General features: G+C 42.0%; 1 protein-coding gene across 2 annotated transcripts in view; it reads left to right on the top strand.

Moving 5' to 3' along the window:
• stx17 (syntaxin 17) overlaps positions 1 to 26,078 on the top strand; it is a 176,684-nt gene that overhangs the window by 73,156 nt on the left and 77,450 nt on the right. For both annotated transcript variants that reach the window (XM_068010448.1, XM_068010457.1), the window contains one exon: positions 12,935 to 13,000. In XM_068010448.1, coding sequence (XP_067866549.1) covers positions 12,935 to 13,000 — 66 coding nt within the window. The remainder of the gene's footprint in view (positions 1 to 12,934; positions 13,001 to 26,078) is intronic.

Genomic DNA, 26,078 nt, shown 5'->3' with positions numbered 1-26,078 from the left:
GGAGGGATGAATTTGTTTATGTTTCGGGGTTTGAACTGATTGCATATGGAAGAGGAGTGTGAGATTTTTGTACATAGGTGGTCTCTATTTTTCAGTATGCTTTTTGTTTATGGAATCTTACAACTTTTGTCAATGGGGTTTTGAATGTTCTGTGCATCAGGGCTCGCATTTAGAGTCATAGAGTCGTACAGCATAGAAACAGGCCCTTTGGCCCACCGCGTCCATGCTGACCATAGTGCCTATCTATACTAATCCCACCTGCCTGCATTAATTCCATATCCCTCTATGCCTTGCCCATTCAAGTACTTGTCCAGATGCCTCTTAAATGTTGCTACTGTTCATGCCTCCACCACCTCCTCAGGCAACTCATTCCAGATACCTACTATTCTTTGTGTGAAAAATTTATCCCTTTAAACCTCCTCCCTCTCACCTTAAATCTATGCCCTCTAGTTTTAGTCACCCCTACCATGGGAAACAGACTCTGGCTATCTACCCTATCTATGCCTCTCATAATGTTATATACCTCTATCATGTCCCCTCTCAGCCTCCTTCGCTCCAGGGAAAACAGACCCAGCCTATCCAATCTCTCTTTATAACTCAAGCCCTCCAAACCAGGCAACATCCTTGTGAATCTTTTCTGCACCCTCTCTAGCTTAATCACATCTTTCCTGTAGTGCGCAACCAGAACTGCACACAGTATTTCAAATGCGGCCTAACCAACGTTATGTACAACTGTAACATGACGTCCCAACTCTTGTACTCAGTGCCTCGGCTGATGAAGGCAAGCATGCCATACACCACCTTCACCACCCTGTCTACCTGTGTTGCCACTTTCAGGGAACTATGTACTTGCAGCCCAAGGTCTCTCTGCTCAACAACACTCCCCAGGGCCCTGCCATTCACTGTATATGTCCTGCCCTGGTTGAACTTCCCAAAATGCATCACTTCACACTTTTCTGCGTTAAATTCCATTTGCCACTCCCTTGCCCACTTTCCCAGTTGATCTATATCCTGTTGTAATCTTAGACAACCTTCTTCACTGTCCACTATACCACCAATTTTGGTGTCATCTGCAAACTTACTTACTAATCATGCCCCTTACATTCACATCCAAGTTATTAATATATATGACAAACAACAGAGGGTCCAGCACAAATCCCTGCGGCACACCACTTGTCACTGGCCTCCAATTTGAAAAACAACCCTCCACTACCACCCTCTGTCTCCTATCACCAAGCCAATTTTGTATCCAATTGGCCAGCTCACCTTGGATCCCATGTGTCCGAACCTTCTGGACCAGCCTACCATGCAGGACCTTGTCAAAGGCCTTGTTAAAGTCCATGGTAGACAACGTCCATCTTCTTGGTCACCTCCTCGAAAAACTCAATCAAATTCGTGAGACATGATTTCCCATGCACAAAGCCATGCTGACTATCCCTAATCAGACCTTGCCTTTCCAAATGCATATAAATCCTGTCTCTCAGAATCCCTTCCAATAACTTTCCCACCACTCATGTAAGGCTCACCGGCCTGTAGTTCCCTGGTCTATCCCTGCTGCCCTTCTTAAATAAAGGCACAACATTAGCTATCCTCCAGTTTTCCGGTATCTCACCCGTGGCTAACGATGATTCAAAAATCTCTGCCAGGGCCCCAGCAATCTCCTCCCTTGCTTCCCATAGCATCCTAGGATAAACCTGGTCAGGCCCTGGGGATTTATCCACCTTAATGCGCTTCAAAACCTCCAACACCTCCTCCTTTGAAATGTTGATATGTCCAGGATATCGCTGTTCCCTCCCTTGAACTCACTAGCTTCCATGACCTTTTCCACAGTAAATACTGACGAGAAATATTCATTTAAGACGTCGCCCATTTCTCGTGGCTCCACACATAGATTACCACACTGATCCTTAAGGGGACCTACTCTCTCCCTAACTATCCTTTTACTCTTAATATACTTATAGAATCTTTTAGGATTCTCCTTTATCTTATCTGCCAGGGAAATCTCATGGCCCCTTCTTGTCCTCCTAATTTCCTTCTTAAGTGTAGTCCTACATCCCCTATACTCCTCGAGGGACTCGCTCGATCCCAGCTGCCTATACCTGACATATGCCTCCTTCTTTGTCCTGACCAGACCCTCAATATCCCTCGTGAACCAAGGTTCCCTAAACTTGCCAGCCTTGCCCTTCCATCTAACAGGAATTGAACTCTTCCTATCTCACTTTTAAAAGCCTCCCACTTGCCAGACGTCCCTTTACCTGTAAACAGCCTCTCCCATTCAACTTTTGAGAGTTCCTGTCTGATGCCATCGAAATTAGCCTTCCCCCAATTTAGGACTTCAACCTGAGGACCAGTCCTATCCTTTTCCATAACTATCTTGAAGCTAAGAGTTATGGTCACTGGTCCCAAAGTGCTCCCCCACTGACACATCAACCACCTGCCCAGTTTCATTTCCTATGAGGAGGTCAAGTGTAGCCCCTTCTGTAGTAGGGCCATCCACATACTGCTTCAGAAAACTATCCTGGACACACTTAACAAATTCTTCCCCATCTGATCCCTTAGCACTAAGGCAGTCCCAGTCAATATTAGGGAAGTTAAAATCACCTACTATTGCAACCCTATAATTCCTACACCTATCTGTGATTTCCCGACATATATGCTCCTCCACTTCCCTCTGACTACAGGGGGGCCTATAGTATAATCCCATCAAAGTGATCACCCCTTTCTTATTTCTAAGTTCTACCCATATGGCCTCGCTGGACCTTCCCCCCCCGGGATATCCTCTCTAAGTACTGCCATGATGTCCTCCCTAATCAATAGTGCAACTCCCCCTCCTCTCTTACCTCCGCCTCTGTCACACCAGAAAGATCGGTACATTGAGCTGCCTGTCCTGCCCATCCCTCAACCACGTTTCCGTAATAGCTATAATATCACAATCCCATGTACCAATCCATGCTCTGAGTTCATCTGCATTACCGGTAAGGCTTCTTGCATTAAAGTAAATGCAGTTTAGCCTACCAGACCTTCCACGCTTCCTGTCCTGCCCCTGCCCGGCCTGCCTACTGGACTGGCTTGCTTTAACCTCTACATTTGCCTCAACTATCTCATCTGATAGACTACTACTTTGAGTCCCACCCCGCTGCAAGACTAGTTTAAACCCTCCCGAGTAGTGCTAGCAAACCTCCCCACAAGGATATTGGTCCCCCTCCAGTTTAGATGCAACCCGTCCTTCTTGTACAGGTCACCTCTGCACCAGAAGAGATCCCAATGATCCAAGTAGCTGAAGCCGTCCCGCCTACACCAGCTCTTCAGCCACGCATTAATTTGTCTAATCCTGCTATTCCTACCCTCACTAGCACGTGGCACAGGGAGTAAATCCTGAGATTACAACCTTTGAGGTCCTGCTTTTTAACCTTCTGCCTAACTCCCTATATTCACTTTGTAGGACTTCGTCTATTTTCCTGCCTATGTCGTTAGTACCAATATGGACCACAGCCTCTGGCTGCTCACCCTCCCCTTTCAGAATGTCCTGCAGCCGCTCCGAGACATCCTTGACCCTAGCACCAGGGAGGCAACATACCATCCTGGAGTCTTGTTTATGGCCACAGAAATGCCTGTCTGCACCCCTTACGATAGAATCCCCTATCACTATAGCTGTTCCAACCCTTTTCCTCCCCTGCTGTGCAGCAAAGCCCTCCATGGTGCCACGAACTTGGCTGTTGCTGCTTTCCCCTGGGAGGTCATCCCCCCACAACAGTATCCAAAGCGGTATATCTGTTTGAGAGGGGGATGGCCACAGGGGACTTTTGCACTACCTGCCTGCGCCTACTACTCCATTTGGTGGTCACCCATCTCTTTTCTGCCTGTGCAGCCATTACCTGCGGTGTGACCACCTCACTAAATGTGCTATCCATGACTTCCTCAGCATCACGGATGCTCCACAGTGAATCCACCCGCAGCTCCAGCTCCGTAATGCGGGTAGCCAGTAGCTGCAGCTGGATACACTTCTTGCACACATGGTCATCAGGGACACTTCCAGTGTCCCTGATTTCCCACATAGCGCAGGAGGAACATATCACGGGGCTGAGCTCTCCTGTCATGACTTACCCTTCGGTTAATTAGTTACTCCCTTAATTAAAAAATACTAATTATACTAGGGGCCTTGTTCTACCCACTCCAATCTAAGGTCCTTAAAAAAAAAACACTTTAGTAGTACTCACCTTATCACCAGAGGTTTTATTTTCAACAAAAAAATTTCTAATACATCACAAGGTCTTCATCTCCAAAGGGCTGTACTATCCTGCTCTATGATGTCTACTGAAAACATTTGCAATTTTACCATCGTTAAAAAGCTGTATTCATGAGTTAAAGTCGAAAGCCAAGATAGCTCCTTGAAAAGTTGTAATCTCTTTGTTACTCCGTATGACCAGTTGCTTATTCCTCTGTTTTACTACCTTCTTTTGGCATCATTCTCAGGTGTGCATGCCAGATAACATTTCAACCCATGTATCAACTGGCTGGTGTTGTGCAAGAAAAATAATTTTTTCCCTGCTGGACTGGAGGTTATCAATCTCAATCATTTAAATTGTTTGGATAGTGTAACCAAAGGTTGTTGAAAACAATGAGGTCAGTTTTACTTTCTCCCACTGTTGTGCATGAAATTGAGGCAGAACTGTTTTCATACAAGCTGATAGTTTCTGAGAGTTGTAATTAGAATTGTGTTTATTTAATGTTTGTGCCTGAAGTTATGTATAACATTTTTTTATTTGTTCATGGGATGTGTGCAGGTGCAGCAGGCAGTTAAGAAGGCAAATGGTATGTTGGCCTTCATAGCGAGAGGATTCGAGTACAGGAGCAAGGATGTCTTGCTGCAATTATACGAGGCATTGGTGAGACCACATCTGGAGTATTGTGTGCAATTTTGGTCTCCTTATCTGAGGAAGGATGTTCTTGCTATGGAGGGAGTGCAGTGTAGGTTCACCAGACTGATTCCTGGGATGGCAGGACTGACGTATGAAGAGAGATTGGGTCGATTAGGCTTGTATTCGCTAGAGTTTAGAAGAATGAGAGGGGATCTCATAGAAGCCTACAAAATTGTACAGACTGGACAGACTAGATGCAGGAAGGATGTTCTCGATGGCGGGGAAGTACAGGATGAGGGGTCACAATCTAAGGATAAGGGGTAAGCCATTTAGGACTGAGATGAGGAGGGATTTCTTCACCCAGAGAGTTGTGAACCTGTGGAATTCTCGACCACAGAAAGCAGTTGAGGCCAAATCATTAAATATATTCAAGAAAGAGTTAGATATAATTCTTAGGGCCAAAGGAATCAAGGATATGGGGAGAAAGCGAGAACAGGGTACTGAGTTTGGACGATCAGCCATGATCGTATTGAATGGCGGTGCAGACTCGAAGGGCCGAATGGCCTACTCCTGCTCCTATTTTCTATGTTTCTAAGTGCGCGTTGCTCGCAAGGCCAGCATTTATTACCCACCCTGAATTGCCCTTGAGAAGGTGATGGTGAGCTGCCTCTTGAAGTGCTGCAGCCCATGTGGTGTAGGGAGAGAGTTCCAGGATATTGACCCAGTGACGATAAAGGAACAGTAATAAATTTCCAAGTCAGGATAGAGTGTGATTTGGAGCGGAATTTGCAGGTGGTGGTGTTCCCATGCGACTGCAGCCTTCGTTCTTTAAGGCAGTCCAGGTCGCAGGTTTGGAAGGTGCTGATGAAGGAGCCTTGGAGTGTTGCTGCAGTGCATCTTGTAGATGCCACACACTGCTGCCACTGTGCACCAGTGGTGGAGGGAGTGAATGTTTAAGGTGATGGAGAGGGTGCCAGTCAAGAGGGCTGCTTTGTCCTGGATGGTGTTGAGCTTCTTGAATACTGTTGGAGCTGCACCCATCAAGGCAAGTATTTCATCACGTTTCTGATATGCCTTGTAGGTTGTGGAAAGGATTTGGGGAGTCAGGAGGTGAGTTACACTGCAGAATACCAGGTTCTGATCTGTTCTTCTAGCCACAGTATTTATGTGGCTGGTCCAGTTAAGTTTCTTCTCAATGGTGACCCCCCCCCAGGATGTTGATGGTGTGAGATTCAGCAATGATAATGCTGTTGAATATCAAGGGGAAGTGGTTAGATTCTCACTTGTTCGAGATGGTGATTACCTAGCACTTGTGTGATCTGAATGTTGCTTACTACTTATCAGCCCAAGCCTGATGTTGTCCAAGTTTTGCTGCATGCAGGCACGGACTGCTTCCTATCTGAGGAATTGCGAATGGAATGAACACCGTGCAATCATCAGTCAACATCCCCACATCTGACCCTCATTAATGAAGCATCTAAAAATGGTTGGGGACGAGGACAATACCTTGAGGAACTCCTGCAGCAATGTCCTGGAGTTGAGATGATTGGCTTCCAACAACCACAGCCACCTTCCTTTGTGCTGGGTATGACTTCAGCCATTGGAGAGTTTTCCTGTTGAAGCCCATTGACTTTGACTTTATTAGGGCTCCTTGATGCCACACTCAGTCAAATGCTGTCTTGATATCAAGGCAGTCACTCTCACCTCACTTCTGGAATTTAGTTATTTTGTCTACATTTTGATCAAGGCTATAATGAGATCTGAAGCTGAGTGGTTCTGGCAGAACTCAAACTGAGCATCCGTGAGCAGGTTACTGCTGAGTAAGCTCTTCCTGATAGCAGTGTTGACAATACCTTCCATCATTTTGTTGATGATAGATAGTAGACTGCTGGAATGGTAATTGGTTGGATAGGATTTGTCTTTTTATGGGCAGGAAATAATCTGCGCAATTTTCCATTTTGTTAGGTAGGTGCCAGTGCTGTAGCTGTACTGGAACAGCTTGGCAAAGGGTGCGGCTGGTTCTGGAGCTGAAGTCTTCAAGCGCTACAACTCAGGTGTTGTCAGGATCCATAGCCTTTGTTGTATCCAGTGCACTCAGTAATTTCTAGATAACTTGCGGAGTGAATCGAATTGGCTGAAGACTGGCATCTGTAATGCTGGGGACCTCAGGAGGAGGTTGAGATAGATCATCCACTCAGCAATTCTGGCTGAAGATTACTGCAAACGCTTCAGCTTTGTCTTTTGCATTCACATGCTGGGCTCCATTTTAATATAAAATGGAGCTTTAAAAAAAAATCCTTCATTGGACTTTCTGGAGCATGTCAGACTTGTCGTGTCTACGCTTTTGGGGATGTGAGCAATGTTGCCTTTAAGCAGCGCAGCCACTCAGCAACCTGGAAGTTCCTGCGTAGGTCGAGCACAAGTTGGCCCCTTTAAGTTACCGCCCATGCGTGGTTGCACAAAAAATTTTAAATGAATAGGCAGCCCGCAGCAAAAAAAATTAGAGTGACGTTGGATGTGAGTGCATTAGTTAGCTTTATTTGAACATTCCTATCACTGCATTTGCAGGATTGTTAGTATTTGGAACTAAAATAGAGAGTTGTTTTGGAAAGGTGAGTTTTAGTTAATTAAAAAAAATTACAGCTTTATTCACATATTGCTAAGACTGAGGCTAGAGGGGTGCACTGTCTTTCTCTAGTTCCACTTCTCCACGGGTCACAACATACATTTAAATGCTTACCCAGTTACCAATACGGCCAATTATATACACTATTTTTATTTCAGAATAAAATCCACCAGCCAGGTTTCTTTAATGAACAACAAATTTATCAGTTTATTATAAAACAAGACTTATTCAATAAAGATGCAAAGCATTAACACACAGATTGAAATATGAAAGTTCCCTTTTAAACTTAGCCCAACATACATACACACACACACACACACACACACACACACACACTGGTGAAAGAAAAAAAATGAGGTTTTCTCTTCAGAGATCTCTTTGCAAAAGAAAGACAAAAAAAATACCTTGGCCAAATACTTGTTAATTCTTGAAGGAAAAGGAGAAGATATGGAATGGTATCAGTTGTCTCTTTATTCTGGCATCCCTTATACATTGTATGATTGTGATGTATGATTTGGAACATTGGCCTGTTTGTGAGTGGGCTGTAGCACACATTTGTAAATTTTTCAGTTTGTTTACATGCTCATAGTGGAGATCTGTTGTTGCCTTGCAGTAACCAGAGAAAGAACCCTTACCTTGAAGAGATCAGTATCTTGGGGGAAATATGAAAAGTCATTAATCAATAAGAGTATAGTAGATTGCAAACCTCTATAAACTGGTGGCAGTCAGTCAAGTGCACCAGAAAGCAAAGCACTCAATCCACATTCCTGCATACTGTTTTTTTTTAAATAATTGCAGTGGTTTTGGTTTCTGTTTTTGACTGAGCCAAAGAGCAGTATAGGATAGAATACACTAGATGAAGATAATAGGAGGTGAATGATTAACACATTTGAATGACTTATTTTTGCTATTTTACTGGAGAGTATAATCCCATTTATTTAAAATAAGTTAACTCTGTTAAAGTAGCGAGGTAAGAGCTAAAATGTCATACAACAAATGTCGTTCAAGCATGTTAACTATTTTTCTGCTGTTATAAGTAACAGTAACATATAGCCACATGTTAGAAAAGGTTTGAAATATAGAGCAGGTTGATCAGCAGCTGAGGGATTTAAAATTGGGTTAATATCTGTGTTTGACCCTTTATTAGAATTTGTATTGTAAGGTTTTGTTTCCTTCCTGAAGCTACTTAAGAACTAATTAATCAAATTTTATTATTATCCGTATGCTTTCAATTCATGTAATCATGTACCTGAACATGGACTGCTATTGGGTTGAAGGTAGGGACAGCTGAGATTGTGAGCCAGTTTTGTTTGCACATGTAGAATGAACTGCTGTGTTTGATTATCCTAGCTCAAGGATTTCAGTTTACATTGACATACTAGGTTAGAATTACTGAATCTGATAAAGTTGCACAGAATAACAGTAGGTTCCAAAATGTCAGAAAATGCACCATGCCAAAATCAAAATTTGGGTCAGTGGTGGTGGTTGGGGGTTGTGCCCCAAGGAAACCCTATAGAAAATAAATCTCACACTTCCAATGCTCAACTCTCCATATAGTAAATTCTAGATCCACCAATGCTACTGCACTTGTGTGTACTTTAGTTTTTTTTTTCTACTGCAGTAAAAATGTTGGAATATAGATATATCTGTACTTTGAATTACGATGAGACTGTTCCATTGCACTTTTCTTTTTATTCATTCATGGGATGTGGGCGTCACTGGCTATGCCAGCATTTATTGCCCATCCCTAATTGCCCTTGAGAAGGTGGTGGTGAGCTGTCTTCTTGAACCGCTGCAGTCCATTTGGGGTAGGTAGACCCACAGTGCTGTTAGGAAGGGAGTTCCAGGATTTTGACCCAGCGACAGTGAAGGAACGGCGATATAGTTCCAAGTCAGGATGGTGTGTGACTTGGAGGGGGAACTTGCAGGTGGTGGTGTTCCCATATATTTGCTGCCCTTGTCCTTCTAGATAGTAGAGGTCATGGGTTTGGAAGGTGCTGTCTAAGGAACCTTGGTGCGTTGCTGCAGTGCATCTTGTAGATGATACACACTGCTGCTACTGTGCGTCGGTGATGGAGGGAGTGAATGCTTGTAGATGGTGTGCCAATCAAGCGGGCTGCTTTGTCCTGGATGGTGTCGAGCTTCTTGAGTGTTGTTGGAGCTGCACCCATCCAGGCAAGTGGAGAGTATTCCATCACACTCCTGACTCTGCCTTGTAGATGGTGGACAGGCTTTGGGGAGTCAGGAGGTGAGTTACCCGCCTCAGGATTCTTAGCCTCTGACCTGCTCTTGTAGCCATGGTATTTATATGGCTACTCCAATTCAGTTTCTGGTCAAGTCTAACATCAGTCTAACTTTCAGTCTAACATCTTGTGTCATAAAATCAATATGCACGGCTGTTTATGGCTTGTCAGCATTTTTGGGACTTCAGCATTTTTGAAGCTATTGATCCATATTTTCAGGTTATAACTTTTCTTTGCTAAACTGCCTAGACTATTATTACCAGCAAATTAGTTATGGATAACACTCTGAAGTGATGAAGAAAGGTTAGTTTGGGAACATAATTCTGAAGAATGTTCTGAAGAACACAGTTCTGAAGAAGGGTCACTGACCTGAAGCGTTAACTGTGCTTCTCTCTCCACAGATGCTGCCAGACCTGCTGAGTATTTCCAGCATTTCTTGTTTTTATTTCAGATTTCCAGCATCTGCAGTATTTTGCTTTTAGTTTGGGAACATGATCTGATCAGGTTTTGGATTGTTTACAGTTTGCCAGGGTGCGTTGTTACTTGGAATTGCCTTTCTTCTTGTTCAATTTGCCTTTGTTTCACATCATTTCATATTTTTCCATCTCATAGTTTGTTTACTTCCCAGTCTTATGCTTTCATCTCATTTTCTTTCTTCCATGGCTTCAAGCAGCTGTTGTATCAGTTTTTTTTGTAACAGAAGCCGAGGAGTTTATTCAGTCAGGTTAGTTACATGACATTATTACATTAGTGTTTCTTTTTTCAAAAAAATCTCAAATTTCAGATTATTGATTGGATCATTTCTTAATAATTTACCATCTTTTCGAGTTGAATAAATGTTCAGGAGGTGAAATTTATTTTGAGCAACAGTGAATCCACAGCCCCTTTTATACTCGTCGATTCACTGTCGCTCGTTGTGCATTGCCCACCAAGATGGACTTCAACCCCTCAGACTACTTGATGGCTGTGAAGTGCTTTGGGACGTCTTGAGGATGTGAAAGCCACTATATAAATGCAGTTGTTTTTCTTTACTTGTGTCCTGTTGTCCTATATCAATGTCTTTTTACTCTAATGTGTTTATTAACAATTCAAGAAATGTCACTGTATGGTGACTGTGACCCAGGAGTGGATAATTCCCACATGCAGTAATATTACTTAAACATGTCCATTGACAGAAGGGTAATATTTGTTGGAGTTTTAACAACATACCTGAAAGAAATTAAGTATTCTTTTGGCTTTGTTGACGCCCAGAATTGAGTTACAAGTGTGCTTTGTTCGATAAGTTTTTAACCTGAGCATATTTTCCATTTTCTATAAATGCCTATGTTGAACAGTTGAAAACATGAATTATCAAATCAGCTCCTGGTGTTATTCTCTTGTGAGTTAAGCAGATTTGATGGACTTTGCCGGAAAAGCCACGAACCAGAATTGCTTTAACTCTTTGATAGACTTTTACAGACAGAAGAAAGTCTTTTCTGGTGACAGATTCTGACTGAGACATCTATCTGTCTATTTTGGTAGAAGTTTATGGTCAACAGGAACAGCTACATGTTTAATCCTGATAGTTTAGCTGCTAAAAATCTAGGAGCACTTTACTGCTAGATAACCTTTCAAAGGATTGTTCTGTTCGTTCTGAGCCCTTTAAGGTAGGCTTTCATATGTGGCCTAGAAATTGTCTTCTGAAAGATAATTGTTTTGCTGGTTAGGATCTCTTGAAGTATCTCAGTTTAAAAACCTTGCAGCGGCTTTTGATAGTTCCAAGTATTAAACATCGATTATGTCAGTTCTCGTCTCTCAACAACCTCTATTGAAGCTGGTAGATCCATCTTTTACAAGGTCAAGTCACTGGGAGAGTTTTAAGTAATATGACCATCTTATTACTCATAGCTTCACTGTCTGAAACTTTTATCTGAGAGGGATGTGAATTAGAAAAGCAGTTATTTTATGAGGTAATTTAGCATTAGGCTGGTCTGGATTTGAAATTTGGGATTAAATGTGTTACTGCTTCTGTTAGCTGTAAACTTTTTTTTAATTTAACGGTAGGTTGTTAACTGGCAGGAGCATGTCCCACACAATCTAAAATCGAGGAATTCCACAGACAAGAGTTCAGCATGTGCAGAGATACTGTGGTGGCCTCTGGCAACTGTTCATATAGAAAATAACTTGCCAAACTCTAGTTTTGGTGGGATCTGCATTCATTTTGATTCTTATCTAGAATAGCAGACTGGAAGTTTCTGACATATGGTTTGTATTGTAGCTGTTAGAGTTAAAGGCACAGTGACAGAAAACAAAATAATATTCAGAATTTTGTAATAGAGTATAACCCTAGTTTGATCACTCAAAAAGTTTACTTGGACCGAATTAATAAATAGTTAAATTCATGAAACACTCAAGCATCAAAACAATTGAATCCAAATCATGAGATTACATTTTTAATTTTATGCAGAGTCCACTCAAAATTATTTGATGTTTGTGTACAATTCATAGCACCTGTGCCTAGCATTAGAAACTGAGCCGTGGCTCAGTTGGTAGCACTCTTACCTCTGAATCAGAAGGTTGTGGGTTCAAGTCCCACTCAAGGGCTTGAGCACAAAAATCAAGGCCGATAATCTTTCAGATCATACATTAAAACAAAACCCTGTTTGCCCTCTCAGTGGACATAAATGAACCCCGTGGCACTTTTTTGAAGAACAGGTGAGTTATCCCCAGTGTCCTGGTCAGTAATCAACAACACAAAAGCAAATTATCTGGACATTTATTACAGTGCTGTTTGTGGAAGCTTGCTGTGCGCAAAATGGCTATTGCATTTCCTACATTACCAAGTGACTACACTACAAAAGTAAATCATTGGCTGTAAAGTGCTTAGAGATGTCCGATGTTTCTGAAAGCCACAAATAAAAACAAGTCTTTTATTTAACTCTGGCCTTTGGTAAAATATGTAAACTATAGTATTAGCATTCTTGACATTTAAAAAAAAATATACATGCTTTCTATTGCATTGCATTTGAAAAATACACTGCATCGGATATTTTCAGTATATGATAAAGGGAAATTAGAGAAATAGAATTGCAGAACACTTGTTACTTAAAGTTAAAAATAATGATTCTTAACACTACTCATATCACACCAGTCCAAGGGTAATTAAGTTATATTTATTATCGTCAGAATAGATGAATTCTATGATGTAACTATGCTTTTTTTTGCAGTACCGGCGATGGAGTCAATGGGACAAGTTGCATCAGGAACACATCAATGCAAGCCGTACTGTGCAGGTAGATAGTGTTTGTGTGCCTTTTTAGTTTGTTATAGAGTTTTTATATTGAAAATGATTGAGTGCCATTGTGAATAATTCTCTCTTCTACATATGTTTGCTTGCTTGTGCTGTTAATCTGGAGAAGGAACCTTTCAGATGTGTTCTGTAAAAATATTAAGATGAAGTAATAGATTGCTTCATAGCTCCAGCACTCAGTCTTAGATGATTAATTCTTTAGGGTTGATTAAGGAGTTGGACTGCTGTAACTTTCTGGAGTACAATAATCTGATTAGAAAGTAGCAGTAATTTTATTCTGCTATTTAGGGATCCCATTCTAGAGTGCTTAACCTTGTCAATTGTGAGCTCCCTCAGCAGGACTGCGCCATTTCCATAGTGGTGCTGGAATACTGATAATGTACAACTGACGTTAAGTGAATTAGAGTCATAGAGTTAGACAGTGCAGAAACAGGCCCTTCGGCCCATCGTGTCTGTGCTGGCCATCAAGCATCTAACTATTCTCATCCCATTTTCCAGCACTTGGCCTGTAGCCTTGTATGCTATGGCGTTTCAAGTGTTCATCTAAATACTTCTTAAATGTTGTGAGGGTTCCCGCCTCTACCACCTTTTCAGGCAGTGTGTTCCAGATTCCAACCACCCTCTGGGTGAAAATGTTTTCCCTCAAATCCTCTCTAAACCTCCTGCCCCTTACCTTAAATCTATGCCCCCTGGTTATTGACCCCTCCACTAAGGGAAAAAGTTTCTTCCTATCTAACCTATCAATGCCCCTCATAATTTTGTATACCTCAATCGTATATCCCCTCAGCCTTCTCTGATCGAAGGAAAACAACCCTAGCCTTTTCAGTCTCTTTTCATAGCTGAAATGCTCCAGCCCAGGCAACATCCTGGTGAATCTCCTCTGCACCCTCTCCAGTGCAATCACATCCTTCCTATAGTGTGGTGCCCAGAACTGTACACAGTACTCCAGCTGTGGCCTAACTAGCGTTTTACACAGCTCCATCATAACCTCCCTGCTCTTATATTCTATGCCTCGGCTAATAAAAGCAAGTATCCCATATGCCTTCCGAACCACCTTACCTACCTGTGCTGCTGCCTTCAGTGATCTGTGGACAAGTACACCAAGGTCCCTCTGACCCTCTACTTCCTAGGGTCCTACCATCCATTGTATATTCCCTTGCCTTGTTAGTCCTCCCAAAATGCATCACCTCACACTTCTCAGGATTAAATTCCATTTGCCACTGCTCCGCCCATCTTAGCAGCCCATCTATATCGTCCTCACTATTTACAACACCACCAATTTTCGTGTCTTTTTTTTAGAATTAGAATTAGAATATTCTCTTCTGAGAACTTACTGATCATACCTCCTATAATTCACGTCTAAATCATTAATGTACACTGCAAACAGCAAGGGTGCCAGCACCGTTCCCTGCGGTACACCACTGGTCACAGGCTTCCACTTGCAAAAACAACCCTCGACCATTACCCTCTGCCTCCTGCCACTAAGCCAATTTTGGATCCAAATTGCCAAATTTCCCTGGATCCCATGGGCTCTTACCTTCTTAACCAATCTCCCATGCGGGAACTTATCAAAAGCCTTACTGAAGTCCATGTAGACTACATTAACTGCCTTACCCTCATCTACACATCTCGTCACCGCCTCGAAAAATTCAATCAAGTTAGTTGGACACGATCACCCCCAACAAAGCCATGCTGACTATCCCTGATTAATTCCTGCCTCTCCAAGTGGAGATTAATCCTGTCCCTCAGAATTTTTTCCAATAGTTTCCCAACCACTGATGTTAGACTCACCGGCCTGTAATTACCTGGTTTATCCCTGCTACCCTTCTTAAATAATGGTACCAGATTCGCTGTCTTCCAATCCTCTGGTACCTCTCCTGTGGCCAGAGAGGATTTGAAAATTTGTGTCAGAGCCCCTGCTATCTCCTCCCTTGCCACACATAACAGCCTGGAATACGTCTCATCTGGGCCTGGGGATTTATCCACTTTTAAGCCCGCTAAAACAGCTAATACTTCCTCCCTTTCAATGCTAATATATTCAAGTATATCACAATCCCCCTCCCTGATCTCTACACCTACATCGTCCTTCTTCATAGTGAACACAGATGAAAAGTAATCATTTAAAACTTCACCTATGTCCTCCGGCTCCACACACAGATTGTCACTTTGGTCCTTAATGGGCCCTACTCTTTCCTTGGTTATCCTCTTGCCCTTAATATACTTATAAAATGCCTTAGGATTTTCCTTTATCTTGCCTGCCAGTGTTTTATCATGTCCCCTCCTCGCTCTCCTAATTACTTTTTTATATACCCCCCTACACTTTCTATACTCCTCTAATGCCTCCGCTGTTTTCAGCACTCTGAATCTGCCATAAGCCTCTTTTTTTTTTCCTGATCCAATCCTCTATATCCCTTGACATCCAGGGTTCCCTGGACTTGTTGGTCCTACCCTTCACCTTAATGGGTACATGTTGGCTCTGAACTCTCACTGTTTCCTCTTTGAATGACTACCAATGATCTGATGTAGACTTTCCCACAAGTAGCTGCTCCCTGTCCACTTTAGCCAGATCCTGTTTTCTCATCTTAAAATCGGCCTTCCCCCAATTCAGTACCTTTATTTCCGGTCCATCTTTGTCCTTTTCCATAACTACCTTAAATCTTAGAGTTATGGTCACTATCCCCAAAATGTTCCTCCACTGACACTTATACCACTTGTCTGGCTTCATTCCCTAAGATTAGGTCCAACACTACCCCTTCTCTTGTCGGACTTTCTATGTACTGGCTCAAAAAGTTCTCCTGTATGCATTTTGAGAATTCCGCCCCCTTTAAGCCTTTTGCACTAAGACTATCCGAGCTTATATTGGGGAAGTTGAAATCCCCTACTATTATTACCCTATTATTTTTACACCTCTCTGAGATTTGCTTGCATATCTGCTCCTCTATCTCTCCCTGACTGTTTGGAGGCCTGTAGTACACTCCCAGCAAAGTGAGTGCCCCCTTTTTTTTTTTAAGTTCTACTCATCTGGCCTCATTTGAGGAACCTTCTAAGATATCATCCCTCCTTACTGCAGTAATTGACTCCTTGATCAACAGTGCAATGCCACCTCCTCTTTTACCCCCTCCCCTGTCACGCCTGCAGATTCTATACCCTGGAATATTGAGCTGCCAGTCCTGTCCCTTCCTCAACCATGTCTCTGTGATAGCAATAATATCATAATGACATGTGCTAATCAATGCCCTCAATTCATCTGCCTTACTAGTAAGACTCCTTGCATTGGAATAGATGCAATCCAGCCTTGTATTTTTCACTTGTGCCTTAACAGGTCTATATTTGCTCTGCCTTCCAGACTGACTCAGTTTCTCTTCTATGTTTGTGCATCACCCCCTACTCTAACTCCACTCTGTATCCCATCCCCCTGTCAAATTAGTTTAACCTCCCAACCCCCACAACAGTACTAGCAAACCTCCCAGCAAGGATGTTGGTCCTGTTCCGGTTCAGGTGCAATCCATCCAACTTGTACGGGTCCCAGTGATCCAGGAAACTAAAGCCCTCCCTCCTGCACCACCTCCTCAGCCACGCATTCATCTGCTCTATCCAGAGATTACAACCTTTGAGGTCCTGCTTTTTGTAATTTGCTACCTAGCTGCCTAAATTCTTATTGCAGGACCTAATCCCTCTTTCTACCTGTGTCGTTGGTACCAATGTATACTACGACCTCTGACTGTTCACCCTCTCCCTTCAGAATGTCCTGCAGCCGCTCCGAGACATCCTTGACCCTAGCACCAGGGAGGCAACATACCATCCTGGAGTCTCGTTTGCAGCCACACAAATGCCTGTCTATTCCCCGTATAATTGAATCCCCCATCACTATAGCTCTCCCACTCTTTTTCGCCCCCTCCTGTGCAGCAGAGCCATCCTTGGTGCCACAAACCTGGCTGTTGCAGCTTTCCCCTGGGAGGCCGTCCCCCCACAACAGAATCCAAAGCGGTATATCTGTTTGAGAGAGGGATGGCCACAGAATTCTGCTTGGAATAAAGAATTACTTCTTAATTCAGTGACTTAATCCATTTTGATTTGAATAGGCCCAAGCCAATAATTATTCCCATTTTCCATTAATAATTAAAGCTTTAATGCAAAAGTCGTTATGCCAACATGTGGCAGCACATTGAGATAGCTAATTTACAGCATTCAGGCATGAGAACATATGAACTTAAAAAATAGGAGTAGGCCATATAGCTCCTCGAGCCTGCTCTGCCATTCAATAAGATCATTCTATCATGGCTGAATTTCTACATCAACTCCACTTTCTTGACCTATCCCCATACTCAGTCTTAGTCATGGATTTACTCATCAACTGAGTATTCACAGCCTTCCGTGGTAGAGAATTCCAAAGATTCACAACCCTCTCAGTGCAGAAATTTCTCTATCTCAGTGGCCAACCCTTTATCCTAAGACTATGATCTCTAGTTCCAGACTCTCCAGCCGGCGGAAACAGTCTCTCAGTATATACTCAGCAGGTCTGGCAGCATCTGTGGAAAGAGAAGCAGAGTTAACGTTTCGGGTCAGTGACCCTTCTTCGGAGTTCCGAAGAAGGGTCACTGACCCGAAACGTTAACTCTGCTTCTCTTTCCACAGATGCTGCCAGACCTGCTGAGTGAATCCAGCATTTCTTGTTTTTGTTTCAGATTTCCAGCATCCGCAGTATTTTGCTTTTATCTCAGTATATACCCTGTGTTTTGAGATTACATCTCATTCTTCTAAACTCCAGAGAAGAAAGGCCCACTCTATTTGGAAGGCCCATTCTATTTGATCTCTCCTCATAGGACAGCCCTCTCATCCCAGTGAACCTTTGTTGCACACTGACAAGACAAGTATATCCTTTCTTAGGTAAGGAGACCAAAACTGTACACAGTACTCCAGATGTGATCTCACCAAAGCCCTATATAATTGCAGCAAGACTTCCTTACTCTTAGCCTTTCTAGCCAAGTGTTTGGTGTATAACTGGCACCGGTACTGGGGAAAGTGGGAGCTGTACCATTGGGACAGTCTTTCCCTGAACTGTGCTGGGACCAGTGTTCTGGCAAGTCATATAACTAGGGCGGTAGAGAGGGCTTTAAACTATATAGTGGGGGCGAGGGATCAAGTGAGGGAAGATGTGAAAAATTAAAGAGATAGCACAAGGCAAGAGAGCAAGGTATCAATAAGGGAATTGATAGTGTGGCAGGAACGGACAGAGCATACAAACTTAAGAGTGCGCTAGCAGATAAGGCTAAAGGTTGTGAAAATAATAAAAAGATAGAATTAAAGACACTCTGTATGAATGCATACAGCATTTGCAACTAGGTAGATGAATTGATGGCACAAATGGAAGTAAACAAGTATGATCTAATTGCCATTATGGAGATGTGGCTGCGGGGTGACCAAGGCTGGCAACTGAATATCCAAGGGTATTCGACGTTCAGGGAAGAATAGGCAAAAAGGAAAAGGAGGTGGTGCTGTTAATAAAGGATGAGATCAGTATATTAGTGAGAGAGGATCTTAGATCGGAAGATAAAGATGTAGAATCGGTTTGGGTGGTGCTAAGAACTAGCATGGGGCAGCAAACATTGGTAGGAGTTGTTTATAGGTCACCAAACAGTAGTGGTAATGTAGGACATGGTATAAATCAGGAAATTAGAGGTGCTTGTAACAAGAGTAATACAGTAATCATGGGGGACTTCTATCCACCTATAGACTGTGTAAACCTAATTTGCACCAATGCTGTGGAGGGCGAATTCCTGAATGTCTACGAAATGGTTTTCTAGAAGAGTATGTTGAGGAAGCAACTAGAGAACAGGTTATTTTAGATCTAGTATTGTGCAATGAGGAAGGGCTAATTAATAATCTTGTTGTAAAGGAGCCTTTAGGGAAGAGTGGCCATAATATGATAGGATTTTACATTAAGTTTGAAAGTGATGTATTTCAATCCGAAACTAGGGTCTTAAATCTAAACCAAGGAAATTACAATGGTATGAGCGACAAATTGGCTGTGGTAGATAGGGAAACTACATTAAAAGGTATGACAGAAGACAGGCATTTAAAGAATTACACATGGTTTACAACAAATTTACATTTCTTTGAGCCACAAAAACCCAGCAGGAAAGGTAATCTAACCATGGCTAACAAGAGAAGTTCAAGATTGTATTAGATCAAAGGAAGAGGCTTATAAAGTTGTCAAAAAAAGTAGTAAGCCTGAGGATTGGGAGCACTTTAGAATTCAGCAAAGGAGGACCAAGAAACTGATAAAGAAAGAGAAAATAGAATATGAAAGTAAACTTGTGAGAAACATAAAACGGACTGTAAAAGGTATGTATAAAGGAAAAGATTAGCAAAGGCATATGTGGGCCTACTGCAGGCAGAGACAGGAGAATTTATAATGGGGATAAGAAAATGGCAGAGAAACTAAACAAATACTTTGTGTCTGTCTTCACAGAGGAAAATACAAAAATCATCGCAGGACTACTAGAGAACCAAGGGACTAGTGAGAATGAGGAACTGAAAGAAATTAGTATTAGTAAAAAAGTAGTACTGGAGAAATTAATGGGACTGAAAGTTGATAAATCCCCTGGACCTGATGATCTACATCCCAGAGTGATGAAAGAGGTGGCTGTAGAGATAGTGGATGTGTTGGTGGACATCTTCCAAAATTCTATAGATTCTGGAACGGTTCCTGCAGATTGGAAGGTAGCAAGTGTAAGCTCATTATTTAAGAAAGGAGGGAGAGAGAAAACGGGGAACTGCAGACCTGTTCGCCTGACATCAGTAGTAGGGAAAATGCTAGAATCTATTATAAAGGATGTGATAATTGGGCAGTTAGAAAATAATGGTAGGATTGGGCATTGTCAACATGGATTTATGAAAGGGAAGTTATGTTTGACAAACCTGTTGGAGATTTTTGAGGATGTCACTAGCAGAATAGATAAGGGGGAACCAGTGAATGTGGTGTTTTTGGATTTTCAGAAGGCTTTCGATAAGGTCCCACACAGGAGGTTAGTATGCAAATTTCGAGCACATGGGATTAGGGGTAATATACTGGCATGGATTGAGAATTGGTTAACGAACAGAAAACAGAGAGTAGGAATAAAGGGTCACTGACCCGAAACGTTAACTCTGCTTCTCTTTCCACAGATGCTGCCAGACCTGCTGAGTGATTCCAGCATTTCTTGTTTTTGTGTAGGAATAAACGGGTCATTCTCAGATTGGCAGGCTGTGGCTAGTGGGATACCGCAAGGATCATTGCTTATGCCCCAGCTGTTCACAATCGACATCAATGATTTTGATGTGGGGACCAAATGTAATATTTCTAAGTTTGCTTGTGACAGAAAACTTGGTGGGAATGTGAGTTGTGAGGAGGATGCAAAGAGGCTTCAAGGGGATTTAGACAGGCTAAGTGAGTGGGCAAGAACATGGCAGATGGAGTATAATGTGCAAAAATGTGAAGTTATTCACTTTGGTAGGAAAAACGGAAATGTAGAGTATTTCTTAAATGATGAGAGATTGGGAAGTGTTGATGTCCAAAGGGACCTGGGTATCCTTGTTCATAAGTCGTTGAAAGTTAACATGCAGGTGCAGCAAGCAATTAGGAAGGCAAATGGTATGTTGGCCTTTATTGTAAGAGGATTTGAGTACAGGACTAAAGAAGTCTGGCTGAAATTGTATAGAGCTTTGGTGAGACTGCACTTGGAGTATTGTGTACAGTTTTGGTCTCCTGACCTAAGGAAGGATAAACTTGCCATAGAAGGAGTGCAACAAAGATTCACCAGACTGATGCCTGGGATGGCCTATGAGGAGAGATTGAGGAAACTGGGTCTATATTCTCTAGAGTTTAGAAGAATGACAAGTGATCTCATTGAAGCAAACAAAATTATTACAGGTCGCGATAGGGTTAATGCAGGAAGGATGTGTCCTCTGGCTGGGGGCCTCTAGAACCAGGAGACGTAGTCTCAGAATAAGAGGTAGGCCATTTAGGACTGAGATGAGGAGGAATTTCCTCACTTGGAGGGTGGTGAATCTTTGGAATTCTCTACCCCGGAGGGCTGTGAAGGCTCAGTCATTGAGTATATTCAAGACCGAGATCGATAGATTTCTAGATAAAACGATATCAAGGGATATGGGAATAGTGTAGGGAAATGGCTTTGAGGTAGAAGATCAACCATGATCTAGCTGAATGGCGGAGCAGGCTCGATGGGCCAAATGGCCTACTCCTGGTCCTATTTCCTATATTTCTATACCATTTGCCTTCCAATTTGTTTGCTGTACCTGCATGTTAACTTCATGATTCATGTACAAGGACACCCAACATTTACTAGTCTGCTTTACCAACATTTACTAGTCTCTCATCTTTTAAAAACTGTTTTGCTTTTCCATTTTTCCCACCAAAGTGGCTAATTTTACTTGTCTGCTTCTTTGCCTTACGTTTGATTGAAGACAGACTAGTCCCAAATTTTCTATTGAAACTGCACTAATTCTCTTAATCTTTTTCTCTTCTACTCTTCTAAGACAAGCATGATTCCAGTGATAGATCATACAAATACTCAGGTTTTTAATCACTGTATGGCTAGGTGTATAACTTGTGTATCAGTACATTTTTAGTTTGCTGCATTATGTAAAAGCCACAGCAACTTATACATCAGTTAGAGCAGTATGATGAATTTTATGGCTTTCTTGCAAGATTTTATCAATGGCATGCCGTTTCTGAGAAGGCAAAGTTTGTTTTTATTCATTTTGTGGGATGTGGGCATCACTGGCTAGGCCAGAATTTATTGCCTATCCCTAATTGCCCTTAAACTGAGTGACTTGCTAGGCCATTTCAGAGGACATTAAGAGTCAACCACATTGCTGTGGTTCTGGAGTCACGTGTAGACCAGACCAGGTAGGGATGGCAGATTTCCTTCCCTGAAGGACATTAGTGAACCAGATGGATTTTTACAACAATCAACAATGGTTTCATGTCTCACAAAGTGTTCTTTCAGAGGGCCATGATCAGCTTTTGTAATGCAGATTAGCATTGGTGTGGTTTGTTTGAAATCTGTAATTGGTGTGTTTGGAGTTCTCACATGCAAAAACATTCTTCCCTGTTTTTTGGACTAGTAATAGAAAAGAAGGGAAGACTTGCATTTATATAGCATCTTTCACTATTTCAGGACATCTCAAAGCACTTTACAGCCAATGAAATGCACTGTAGTCACTGATGTAATGCAGGGAAACATACCAGCTAATTTGCACACAGCAAGATTCCACATACATCATTGAACTAAATGATCAGATGGTCTTTTTTTTTAGTGTTATTGGTAAAGGGATAAATAATGGCCAGAAGACAAGGAGAACTCCATTGCTGTTCTTCAAGTCATACCGTGGATTCTTTTATGTCTACTTGAGAGGGCTCTGTCTCGGCTGAAAAACAGCACCCACTATGGTGCAGCATTTCCTGAATACTGCACAGGAATGTCAGCGTAGATTATGGACCAGTGCTACTTGAAAGCAGAACTCCTACTGAGGCTGAACTCCAGTTCAACTGGCCCTTCAAACTCAACTGACTTCTTGCTGCTCAAGACTGCTGTCTTGATAGTGAACACAATTCTTATGCAGTAGTCCAGTTGCTGTGGAAAAAAATCTGTCAATCCAACGTTTTTCTCATATACTTAAGGCTGATACTATATAGCTGATGAGAAAACCTGTGACTTAGAGTGACAGTTGCTGCAAAGTGTTACCAGCTGGCTAGATGTACAATCACATGACCATGTATCCAGGGTTTAATCCTGATCTTGATTGAGTTGCAGAGAAATATGGTGTAGGGCCCATGCTATGGCCAGAAAAATAGAGGAAATCAGTTCACCCATTTTAAAGTGAGTTGTGCTATCCACGATACCCTTTTGGAGGTGTTCCTGGCATCTGCTGTCCACCTAGCAAAGGATCAAACCAAAACTTGTCAGTTGTTTTGTGAAGACATAGTGACTATCCTTATTGGGTGGTAAGCAGGTTTCTTTGGGGGCAAATTTGCACCAAGGTGACTTTCCCAATAATGGGAGATTGGAACCAAATCCATCTTTATGGCAAACTCAATACCTGAACCAGGAAGATCTGCAGCTCAGCAGGAACGTTTTTAGTACATCAACAAGACGGAATTAATAATAGATCAGGCAGCCTATCTCATTGAGACTTAGTAGGTTAGATCTGTCAATAGGGGTTGGGATCCTTCCCATACAGCTCCAGATATGCAAACCAATGTCCTAATGGATTCTACTTGGACAAATAGTGGGAAGTGCACCAATACTCTGTGTAGGTAGGCTGCCTAGTTTCAGGTAGTTGATCTCCAGCTGTACCTCTGTATACAGTTTAGGATTCATGAGGCTTGGCATTTTTTAGCCAGGTGACCAAGATGGCCTTGGGTTTCATGAATTCCTTTGGTGACATTTGAGGCACTAACTTCATCTGATCTCACTGTGGCCACATCTCCCTGTGACGTGTGCAACATTAAGCTGTATTGGTTTTTTGACCCAGCATACCTAAGACTTGAATAAGAAAGCTATTCAGGAGAAAGAAGACAAGATTGACAGCCATATAGATAATGCATTAGTTCAACTATTAATTGGGCCCATCATCTAATGGGGCTTGAGTTATCGCCTTTGCAGATCTTACCTTTGTGCAATAATAAACATGTCAACTCATTGGGATGGAGATGAGGCAAAGGAAGGAAATGATGTTTGGAGTCTGAGAGATCAGTGTTACACACTTTCTTGTGTCTAGTTTCAGAATTACTTTAATGGAATTTGGGGTAAGGTTGCACATTTGATCCCTCTGCCAGGGAATTGTATGTGGAGTTAGAATAACTGGAAGAGAAAAAATAAATTGTGTCTTTTGAAAAAAGTGTAAACATTTCATTTTAACATTCACATTTTATTTCAACATTTAAATCAGATTAATTTTGATTAAAATCAATCATATTTGAGGACTGATTCTCATTTAACCACTGATCTGTTTGAATGTTCAATTGCAGTCCAATGGGCAGTTAAATTGGTCAAAGTTGAACCTTTTAAGGCGTCAGAGTGTTAATTTTGAATGAGTGTATGCAGTTGTACCTTACGTGACCTCAAGAAGTAAAAACTTTCAATTGACAGTAACCAGACTTCTAAGTCATTTACTCATCAAACACACAAAAGTTTGCTTTTTTGATTAAAAAATGAACACAATGGGAAGCAATTAGTACATTTTTAAATGATGTGCTTGTACCAGAAGCAGCTAATTTAATTTTGGGGGGGAAATTGGGTCCATGTACATTTTAGTGATGTCATCATGTAACTCGTGACTGTTTTGACTACTTTTTGAAAAATTTTCATAATCTTCACCAGCAACAATTATTGCAGGGGGATAGAGAGATTTGTGTCAGTGTTGCTGACATTTCTAGTTGACTAACTGTTACAGCTTTGTTTTCACAAATAGCATCGAAACCACTGAGGCGGAGGTTATAATAAGCTACTGCCTTTAACAGACTGTGGTCTGTAGTAACATTTATACACCTTTTATCTGTAACATACACATTCTTTTAGGTTTTGTAATTTTGCAAATATGTAATGGAGCAGGTCCATTGCATTTAATAATATTTACAAAGGTCACTCAGTACAGAAAGTTTTAAAGGGATATTACAAGGAATATCTTGATAAGCTGTGTGATTATCAAAACTGCTTTGAACAGCCTCCTAACATGATTATCAGGAGAGCAACATTATTTTTGTAAGTTCTAAAAAATGAGATCTTGAAATATTACCAAGCTGCATTTTCTCCACCATGTCAGAAGCTAGTATATTTTACCATAAGAAAAGTCAAAGATGATGAAACATCACTATAATACCCCAGCTTTCCCTTTATAACATTTAGAAGTAGTAATTCAAGTCGAGCAGTGGCGCCAAGTGAGTAGTATCGGATCGGCCGTCCGTTATGTGCAGCGCTGAATATTTAATGCCACTGAGTGCAATGTAACGGAATATCAGGCACTGCATATAATGGGTGACTGGTCCGATACGGCCCGTTTTACACCACCGTTTGAGATGAACTGAGATGCTTAGTCTCATTTTGAATGTCTTAATATTTTGCCTTTACTACCTTGCTGGCATATAGTTACGAATATCTTATCACTCTGAGTAAGGAAAATGGTCCTCAATTCTGTTTTAAACTGCTTCTCATTCATTTAGATTTAGATCCTCTAGATATGCTTTCCTGACCTTGATTTGAAGTACTCTAGGCTTACCATTTAACATTTAGCATGCTTCACTGAAGTCATCTCCTCAATACCCTCTTTAAAGACCACAGCTACTGAAATGGCAGGCTGTATTCCATGTTCAGAATTGCCTGTTGCTCGGTTTTGGTGCCACCAGGAGTACTCAGCTCCAGACCTCATTACATCCTTGCTCCATCCATGTGACTGCCCTTGACATCAAGGCAGTATTTGACCGAGTGTGGCATCAAGAAGCCCTAGTAAAATTGGTCAGTGGGAAACGGGGAAACTCTCCACTGGCTGGAGTTGTATCCAGCACAAAGGAAGATAGTTGTGGTTAGGAACATAGGAGCAGGAGTAGGCCATTCAGCCTGTTGAGCCTGCTTTGCCATTCAATTAGATCATGCCTGATCATCTACTCAACGCCACTTTCCCACACTATCCCCATATCCCTTGATGTCATTTGTCTCCAGAAATCTATTGATTTCTGTCTTGAACATGCTCAGTGATTCAGCTTCCACAGCCTACTGGGGTAGAGAATTCCAAAGATTCACCACTTCTTCATCTCAGTCTTAAATGGCCACCCCTTATTCTGAGACTATGTCCCCTGGTTCTAGACTCACCAGCCAGCGAAAGCATCTTATCTACATCCATCCTGTCACGCCCTGTAAGAATTTTATAAGTTTTGATGAGATCACTTCTCATTCTGCGAAACTCGAGAGAATATAGGTCCAGTTTCCTCAATCTCTGTTCATAAGACAAACCTGTCATCCCAGGAATTAGTCTGGTGAACCCCCTTTGCATTCCCTCTA

This window comes from Heterodontus francisci, chromosome 2 (assembly GCF_036365525.1).
Source record: "Heterodontus francisci isolate sHetFra1 chromosome 2, sHetFra1.hap1, whole genome shotgun sequence".
NCBI classification, from domain to species: Eukaryota; Metazoa; Chordata; class Chondrichthyes; order Heterodontiformes; family Heterodontidae; genus Heterodontus; species Heterodontus francisci.
The sequence above is the reverse complement of the archived record's forward strand: the minus strand, read 5'-3'. Positions and strand labels throughout refer to the sequence as shown.